At 37.9% G+C, this 10095-nt stretch overlaps 2 protein-coding genes and 1 pseudogene across 3 annotated transcripts; 1 reads left to right on the forward strand and 2 right to left on the reverse strand.

The window, feature by feature from the left end:
- Positions 1 to 1106: 1106 nt before the first annotated feature.
- On the reverse strand, positions 1107 to 4718 carry LOC106397975 (annotated as a pseudogene).
- A 206-nt stretch (positions 4719 to 4924) lies between these two features.
- LOC106397080 (NAC domain-containing protein 13) lies at positions 4925 to 7013 on the forward strand. Of its 2 annotated transcripts, none has more exons than XM_013837631.3 (3): positions 4925 to 5250; positions 5488 to 6417; positions 6503 to 7013. In XM_013837631.3, the coding sequence occupies exons 1-3, from the start codon at positions 5064 to 5066 to the stop codon at positions 6901 to 6903; spliced, it is 1518 nt and encodes a 505-aa protein (XP_013693085.2). In that variant the 5' UTR covers positions 4925 to 5063; the 3' UTR covers positions 6904 to 7013.
- Positions 6960 to 8156, reverse strand: LOC106397081 (ATP synthase subunit delta, chloroplastic). Its single transcript, XM_013837632.3, has one exon. The coding sequence runs from the start codon at positions 7761 to 7763 to the stop codon at positions 7080 to 7082; it is 684 nt and encodes a 227-aa protein (XP_013693086.2). The 5' UTR covers positions 7764 to 8156; the 3' UTR covers positions 6960 to 7079.
- Positions 8157 to 10095: the final 1939 nt, after the last annotated feature.

Genomic DNA, 10095 nt, shown 5'->3' on the forward strand with positions numbered 1-10095 from the left:
TTGTAAAGCCTCTGTTTTTTCCTGAACGTCCCTTCAAGATACAGCACCCAATTGCTTCTGGATGTCTGAACCTCTCCTCTTGGCCTGTGGTTGAGAAGAGTGTTCTCTCCATCCCGTCATGTAAATCACCTACACATGAATACGTATCCAACGATATACATTTAGGCCTCAAAGGTTGTCCACTGCAAGGATTATACACCTGTGGTGTTTAGCATGCTTTGGTTTAATGACTGTATTCTATTAGACGGACCTGAAAAGTAGCAGGTATAGTTCCGTCCTCTGTGGCGAACATGGAGTCATATATAGCTGCCGTGGCAAGAGCAGTTTCGCGATTCAATATCTGTTTTGTTTCAATGTCGGGCCAATTCAAGAAACTTTTTAAAAAGCCTTCAGGAAAATTATAGTTATAAGGTTTACTGAACCAGACAAGACGAGAACCAGCAAACACAAATTCTAAAATTGGTCTCTAGGGGACTAATCAGATTTAAAATGAAACTATTTTTCTAGACTAATAATAAGAATATATTTTAAAATTTGGTCTAATCGTTCAAAAAATCGTTCTAACTAATCAATAATCCCTTATAAATTGCCTAATTACCGTCTACTAGGTGTTTTGCCTTCTATGCGGGCTTAAACATTTTCATAATTTTTGAAAAGTTATTTGTACACTATATTCACTATACTAAAATAAATTTTAAAATAACTTAATATTATATTTTTAATTATATAATTAAAAATATTTGATTAATATTTAATTATGTAATTTATGTTTTTAACTGTTTACTAAAATATTTTTTTAGATAACAATACAATATATATATATATATAAATTACTTTTTTTAATTATATTTTTCGATTTTGGATAATTCAATATTTTATTTTTAATTATATAATTACAAATTTTATTTGATTAAAATTTTATTTTGCAAATAATAGTATAGACTGAACACTAATCTTTTTTTTTTGTGCGACACTTAACACTAATCAAACATGTGTCTGGTATCATTTCCATTATTATTCGATACAAAAATACATTGATGTGGTCACCGATTCTCTCAGTCTTTTTTGTAAAGTCTCTGTTTTTTTTTCTGAACGTCCCTTCAAGATTAAGCACCGAATTGCTTCTGGATGTCTGTGAAGGAGACAGTGGCTGAACCTCTCCTCTTGGCTTGTGGTTGAGAAGAGTGTTCTCTCCATCCCGTCATGTAAATCACCTACACAAGAATACGTTTCCAACGATATACATTTAGGCCTCAAATGTTGTCCACTGCAGGATTATGCACTTTTAATGTTTAGTATTGCGTTGTTTTAATCTACAGTATATACACTAAATTCTATCAACTTTTTGGTTATGTCATCTACACACCTGTGCCAAAGAAGTTAGGCGGGGACTAATGCCTCCTTCTCGCTCAATGTGAGCCAAAGTGCATGCTATTCTCAGCTCCCTAATAAAAAAAAAGGAAGGATAATAAGCATGGACAGAGATGAGAGAGGAGTTCAATATCAAGTCTTGATTGAGAGATGGAAGAAAGGACAAAGTTTAAAGTTTATCCACCAAGAATCGCTGGTAAAAATAAGCTATCAGGCTTCAGCGCCAGTTTGCACTGCAGTTATAACAATCCAAAGCAAACACAATGTTAACATCGCTCAGGGGGAAAAAGCAATTCACATACACCACCACCACCAACAAAAGCAACAAAACCTGTATCATGGATCCAGGAAGATCGTTTGTCCAGTGAAGCCCCAAGGAACTTATGATCAAATCAACCGAACTTCAAATCACAACATTTTTCCACATGTTAATGGTAGCAAATAGCCTAACAAGAAAAAATCACATCATTCAAAATACATATGGGAAGAAGATGTAAATCATCAGGAACTAACCGCGACCACCACGTAGTAAACGCTGAACAGCACCAAGAGATCCTACCAAACAAAATGCAGAGGGAAAACTCTTCTTACAATTCTTACAAAAATAGCAAAAAAAAAAACGTTATTAACGCGAAAAACATGAATCATTACTCTCACACCTACGGCATTTGCTAATGGCTCTCTACTTGTCTTAATGCGATCAGAGACAAAGAGTGTACCTCTAAGCGGTCAAGAAGATTCTCTGCAACAGCGTCAACAAAGATGTCGTTTTTTTATTGCCAGACAGCCACGCCGCTCGGTCACTTAAACATGCCTATTATAACAGCTTAACACATGTATAGTGAATTTGGAAATTCAGAAATTCAGTTTCATTTTAAGTCTTTCCAGAGAGAACAAGTAAATTATTAAGAAAATCATCACCGTCCATAATAAGATTCTCTTAAATAAACTGGACCAACCAAGCTAAGATAAAGACTCAGAAACCATAAGCTAAGTTTAGTAAATAAAAATTCAGTATGTGGTGACTCCAAGTGTAGAATATCTGCTTGATCCATCTCCCACAACATTCTAGTGATGATTTTAACATGCCAATCTTATCAACCATCCTTAACGTATTCTTTAACAGATTTGTTTAGAGATATACACCAAGCGTTAAACCAAACGCAAATAAGTTAAACAATCGAAAAAAGCTAAAACTATGATGATGATGATGATTCTCAAACGAAACAAAGAAAAAAACATTTAAAGAGGAAAAAATGTAGTAAAGATGAGAGATACCCTTTCATAATGTAAGATCATCATCAAAGTACAAAAACTCTCAATATATATGTTTATAAAGAAAAAAAAAAGAGTTCAAAAGGTAATCAATCATGCGTCAAACCAACATCTCAGAGTCAAGAGGTTCAGGTTGGTGCAAAACAAGACGAGCCGTTCTCTTTCTTACCTTGTGTTTACTTAATAGCAAATGACTTGTCCAAGAACCCATCAACCTTAGCTCTTTCCACGCAATATGAAAACTTCTCCGCCGCATCAGGGACATCCAAAGACAGATCCTCAAGCGACTCACCCACTCTTTTAAACCCTTTTGTCATCTGATAAATCGCCACTAGCCCCGACTCAAAACACACTTTTAGCAGCTTCCACACTCGTTCCTTCTTCTCTTTCTCTTCTATGATCCTCACCACTGACTTCTTCACAACCTCGTGGTGGAAAAACGACATCCCCAGCTCCTTCACACACCTACAAGCTTCTTTCAGGTCTCCACCAGAGACGTACTCTTCAAGAAGAACCTGAATCTTCTCCTTCACTTCGCTCACAGTGCACCCTGGCGACTTTATCTCTATTCCTCTTCCTCCCCAGCAACGTAGGATCCTTTCGCCTGAAAGACGTGTTTCCAGCAATGTCTTCGCCGTTTGAATCACATTCCCTTCTACACTTGAGCCTAGTTCTTCCAAGTCCCGTGGAGCTAACACCTCGTCAACCACAGCTCTGGCTAAGAACATGGCAAGGTCCTCAACGACCACTGGGTTGTCTAAAGCAGTGTGGTCTGCAGATTCTATCAGCATGGAGAATGCGTTTCTGACATCTTTAGGGAAGCCAAGAGAGCAGACAAGGACACAAGCCATCTCTTTCTCTCTTTTCTTTCTGTCCATTGCTAAAGTTATCAGATACTTGACAAAGATCGCACGTATCTGGCTAGAAGACGCACTCGGCTCTGTATCAAGACAATGCACAACCTCTGAAGTGTCACCAGACAGGAAGTACTCTCGGACAATCGACTTAGCCTTGTCTTTAAACACATTGGCGCTGGAGTTTTCAAGTAACTTCTCACCAGCTGAGAGCGATTTCAGAGAAGAAGCACATAACCATCCTTCAGAAGCAGCTTTCGAGATGAAAGACTGTAACACAATGTGTGCCTCTGGTATATCAAGAGATAAATCTTCAACTGAATCTATGATTCTACTAAACCCTTTCGTCACTTGAGTGGTGTTTATAAGACCAACCTTAACCGCTTCCTTTAACAAATCAAGCAGCTTCACTTGCGCCTTTTGCCTCTCCATGGCCATAATCAACGCTCTTTTGACAATCTCGTGGTGAAAGAAAGGAACTTTCAAGCCTTTGATGCATCTAAAAGCTTCCTTCTTGTCTCCACTCATCACATACTCTTTCAACAAGTCGTTAATCCTTCCTTTCACATCCTCAGCTGTCCAGTTATCAGCACCTCCCCATCTCTTCTCAACAACTTCCGCATGAAGCGGAGCCGCTAGATAACTCTTCTCAGCCTTCTTCAACACCTCCACACCTTTAGAGTCATCAGGCAAGAGGTTTATCTGCTTCTTCAGAAACGCAGGAGGGAGGATGTCGTCGACAATAGCACGAGCCACAAAGACAGCGAGAACATCAACAGCATTAGGAATATCTACGAAGAGATCATCAGCTGAAGCCACAAGTTTGTTGAAGCCTCTGTAAACTTCTGGAGGAAATAGTAACGGTACTCGGCCATTCCGAGTTCCTTGAGTTCATTAGCAATTGATAAAACATCGTTGGTGCTGAAGTACTCTTCGACGATTATAGTTGCCTTTTTCTTGTACTCACTTAAGTCTGCATCAAAGTTTGTTGAATCTGAATGTCCATTGCCCTGTCATTTCAGATACATTGATGCATGAGTTTTCCATAAAGTTGAACATCAACTAAAGTATTTATTTCTTTCTTTTTTTAGGATTTTTATTTACTTTATTACAAAAAAATGGAATCAGCTTCTTAAGTAATGACACAAGCCCTATGGTTTGGCCTTGTATCCGTAATTTGCTGCCCTCTTTACCCCAGCCACGTCTCCTCTGAGTCATTCACGCTCCTTCACTCTCTATTTAATGTTTAGGGATATATTTTTCGTTTTAACCAAATAAAAAAGCGTTATGGGCTTCTCTCCTTATACCAAGCCCATTAGTTATCACCGTCTAACGAATGGGCCTTCGTGCTTGAATCCCACGCAGTCGACTGGAAGGTTCCACCTGGCGCCTTAACAGCTAAACCCTCTTCTCCAAGTAAAACCCTAAAAGATAACGAAATAACTAAATAAATTACAGAAACGATCCTTAAAGTATGCAATCCTATTGGAACACTCTTTAAACTTCGATCTCTTCCCAGATTCTGAATTTGCACCAACACAAAAGTTAAGGTTTTTCTTTGTGATGGAGACTTCAAGGAGGGGTTCATGTCGGGCTGGAGACAGAGTCTTAGCTCCAGGGTTTAGGTTTCATCCAACCGACGAGGAACTGGTTGTTTACTACCTCAAGAGAAAGATCCGCCGCAAGAAACTGAGAGTCGCTGCAATTGGCGAGACTGATGTCTACAAGTTCGATCCGGAGGAGCTGCCCGGTACCTTTACAAGATCTTCTCCTTCCACCATTTTTTCATTTCATTTGCTTACAATTTTCAGAACTTTGCTCTGTTTCGCTCTGTTTTACTCTGTTTTCAATGAATTTACGAATTTACTTAGTTGAATTTACTTAATGGTTCTGTTTTTTTTAATACTTTTGAGATCTTTGTGTTGTTACCATGTTTAAAAGGTTAACTTTTGACTCGGGGAAGATGGACTTATGTTTTTTTTTGTAGGCAAAGCATTACATAATACTGGAGATCGTCAGTGGTTCTTCTTCAGCCCGAGAGACAGGAAACAACATGGAGGCAGGTCAAGCAGAGCAACTGACCGTGGATACTGGAAAGCAACAGGGGTAGATAGAGTCATCAAGTGCAGTTCTCGCCCCGTTGGAGAGAAGAAGACCCTTGTTTTCCACAGAGGCAGGGCTCCCAAGGGCGAGAGGACTGACTGGGTCATGCACGAGTACACCCTCCACAAAGAGGAACTCGAGAAGTGCGGAGATGTTAAGGATAATTATGTTCTTTACAAGATTTTTAAGAAGAGCGGGTCTGGTCCTAAGAACGGTGAGCATTATGGAGCTCCTTTTGTTGAAGAAGAGTGGGCTGAGGAGGATGACGAGGTTGATGAGGCTAATGCAGTTCATGTTCCTACAAATCAGCTCGTGGTTTCAGCTTGTTTGGGAAGTAATAACAATATATGGGCGGATGGTGGGCTTAACCAGTCTGAGTTGAATGAAAACGATATTCAAGAGCTGATGAGACAGGTTAGCGAAGAGGCTGGAGTGAACTCTCATGTTGCAAATAATAATCCGGTAGACTTGGCAGAAGATGAGTATTTGGAAATTGACGATCTTTTACTCCCTGGACCTGAACCAAGTTATGTGGACAAAGAAGGGTCTGCTGTGCTGAATGATAATGATTTCTTTGATGTTGATTCATACATTGGTGATTTTGATGCCACGAATCCTCAGTCAGAGCCTGTTGGTGTTGGTTTGAACAATGGGGTTGTACAAAGTCTTCCAGTGATTGACCAGGCGAATAGCAACCAGTTCCAGCAGCAAACATGGAAGAACCAAGATAGCAACTGGCCGCTCCGTAACAGCTATACCAGAAAGATAAGTAGTGAATCATGGAGGGATGATGAAGTTACTGTTTGCCGATATGGTGAGGCCCCTGGTACAGGTAAACCAATAACAGACTTCTGATGATCCCTTTGTTTAGACTTTTACTAATCATATTTTCTTGGCAGTTGATGCATCTGAGCTCATAAACCCTATTACTTCTGGTATAAGTATAACCAAGGGAGAAGAAGCCACAAAAGACGAGTCAAGTCAGTTTTCTTCTAGCGTATGGTCTTTCCTGGAGTCGATTCCTGCGAGTCCAGCATTTGCTTCAGAGAATCCAATCGTTAACCTCAACATAGTCAGGATATCAAGCCTCGGTGGCCGCTACCGGTTTGGTTCTAAAAGCACAAGTACTACTAATGTTGTTATAGCAGTCAATGATTCAGCAGCAGCAGAGAGTAAGAAGTCTGGAGGAAACAACAAGAAGAACAACCACAAGGGTTTCTTCTGCTTATCTGTCATTGGAGCTCTGTGTGCTCTATCTTGGGTCATGATGGGAGTTTCAGGAAGGTCTTTGTTGTGGTGAGAACCCTAAATCCAAAGACTACGAAGAAAGGCTCAGAGTCCAAGTTTCGTGCGAACAGTCAAATCTTTGTAATTGTTTTATTAGCTTTTAAATTCATAAACTGTTAAGTATCGGTTCGTTGTTTTCGTTTCGAACTTCACTGCATAACAAAGCTTTAAACCAAACCAAAAAAAACTTCAACCTTCAATTTGTAGCTGAGCGGTGATATCCTCAAGCCGCTTCTTCACACTCATATCAATAAGCTTAGAACCTGAACCACCGTACCTAATCGTGAACCCAGCGATCAAACTCTCGTCAATCACCGTTCTAACTCTCACATTCCTAGCTCCGGTGAGCCTCTGCACATGCTTCGCCACCTGAGCTAGATGCTGAGAATCGAGCTTCACCACGGACTTGACAACCACGAGCTCCGTCTTCGTCATCTTGTTGTACACAGCTTCGAACTCCTTGGCGATCTCCTTCACTAGATCAATCCGGTTCGAATCGATCAACACGTTCAAGAAGCTGGCCGTGTGTGGAAGCAGGGATAACGACTCGGCGATCAAGTCGATCACCTCTCGCTTCTTCCGAAGCTCCACCGTTGGGTTCACGAACAGGCCTAGAACGTTAGGGTCTGAGAAGGTCTTCTCCAGCTTCTCCAAGTCGCTGCAGGTTGGTTCTAGGGTGTTGTTCGCTTTCGCCACGTCAGCTAACGCCGTCGCGTAGATTTCGGAAACCGGCGATGACATTTTTACGCCGCCGCGGCCGTTGCGGCGACGAGGGAATCGGAGGGTGAGGGGGAGGGTAGGCTGTGTGGTTGCGTGAGATGAGAGATGGAGCTTGGGGCGGAGAGAAGTTGGGGTTGACTGGAGAGAAGCCATTGTCGTCGGTCAACAGATCTTTCTTCGGTGATGGTGTTGATGGCGACTTGGGGAACGATCGGTGAGACCATCTAACGGTCGACATTGATTTAGGAGTTTTAAAATTGACGGCTGATAGTGATAGTGGGATACGGCGTCGTATTGGTTTAACCCTAACGATCGCTAAAGGATTTCCAGTTTGTTCATCATAGTTCACTGAGAATTTGTAACTCTTTTTATATTATTCGTGTGAGGGATGCTATAATGTGTTCCATGTTATTTTGGTAGATGAAAAAGATGATTCTGTAGACACATACACTCACATGTCACACTGGTATTACTCTGTTATGTACTTGTGTATGTAATCGAGGGAATGTAAAAAGCTCTCAAATTGTATGTCTAAGAAAATGTTCGGCTTCAGTTGTTCAAAACAAAAAGAAGAAAATGTTCGGCTTCTTTAGGATAGTATATGTGAGCTTTATACGTTAGCTTGTAGCCCAACAGACTCTACACTTGTTGCAACCTGAGGAGGACATTATATATAAAGGCTTTATATGGAGGATTGGTCTGATGAGCTTCCTGGTCTGCACATAATTTGTTTTTGAGCTTCTTTGTATCAAATCCATGTTAATCAATCTCCATGGTGAATCAATATTTTCTGGTCATCAGGATTCTGTATTTTCTTTAGGAGATGGAAATGGAAATGGAAATGGAAATGGCAATGGCAATGAGGTGTAAGTTACCGGAAAGAAAAAATTAAAGTTTTGTTGGGTAATCCCATTTAACATCTAATCTGATTTGCTACTATTTAGTGAGCCCTTTAAAAGACAGAATTAAAAAATATGACTAAAAAATATCAAATTTTATAGTCTGATGTATGCTAAGGTTGAGCGATAAACCAAACCCAAAAATCTAAACCTAATCTGACCCAATAAAAATGAAACCAAACCCAATATAAATACCGAATGGATCTTTTTCTACGGTATTTTGGATTATGGGTTTTATCCGAACCGAATCTAAATGGATATCCGAAAAACTTATAAATTTATAGTCCTAAAAAGAACTTGTATCAAACTAGAACTCAGTTCCTATTATGTATCCAAATTACAGTAATATATTATTGAGTACTTTAACTAATTATATATTGCATGAATAATTAACTCAAATACTAATTCTAGTATATATTTTGAAATTTGGTTAATATTTATGTTTTTTATGCTTTTATAATTGCATTTGAAGTTCATTTACAAATAAGTTTTCTCTAAAATTTAACCAATGTTGTTTAAAAAAGTTTAAAACAAATTTACGGATTAATAAATTCGAGTATTTTTTAATGTATGTCAACTTTCTTTTTGATGACATAATTATTTTAGATGTTTCATACGATTATAGAGTTGATAGTTGCTACATTTAATTTGCTTACATTTCATTATGTATGATTCTCGTTCGTTTAAGGATTTGGTTTGTCATGAATCATGATACTTCTGATGTTATCACGTATAATTCAAGAACGAGTTTCCCAAAATAATTTTGAAGACAACCATATGGTTTGAGGAAACCACGTACATAAATTTATTAAAAAGATTAGAAATTTATTGAGTTTAATCAAGTACAAATTAAATTTTTAGAACTGATAACCCGATTAGTATCCAAAACCAAAACTATTATGGGTTCAAGTGGATCTTGGATATGTAATTAAACCCGAACTCGACTAAACCCGAACAATATCTGTCTTGAAATTTTATAATATCCGAATGGAGTTTGAAGTTCATGAACCTGAAAACTCGAAACCCAAATAAACTCAAGCTGGAATCCGATTAGGACCCCGATTTCCCAACCTTAATGTATGCTATCTTATTTTATAGTTTCACATAAAACCGAAAACTAAAATACAATTAGTTGAAAAAAAAGATAAATCCAAAATATATATACTAATAAAAAAGATTTTTTGAGGCTCCACAGAACATCAACATCAACATAAAATTATTATTCGAAAGAAACCACTTGACATCATTACTATTATTATCTTATTACATTAAATCACATTATTACCATTTAAATATATAAATATATAATATATGAAATATAAGTAAATATACATTTAAATATATAAATATATAATATACAATATGTAAGTAAATAGAAATTTAAATTTGTAAATATATATATACGAAAATAATAAGAATAAGTAAATACACAATTCAAAAATAGAAATACTACATTAAACATCTATCTTAAAATGTAAAAATTAAATATAAGTAAATATACATTTAAATATTTAAATATATAATACATGAAAAAATAATAATAAGTAAGTACATAATGTAAAAAAAAGGAAATACTACATTTAAAA

Source organism: Brassica napus, chromosome A7 (assembly GCF_020379485.1).
Source record: "Brassica napus cultivar Da-Ae chromosome A7, Da-Ae, whole genome shotgun sequence".
Classification (NCBI taxonomy): domain Eukaryota; kingdom Viridiplantae; phylum Streptophyta; class Magnoliopsida; order Brassicales; family Brassicaceae; genus Brassica; species Brassica napus.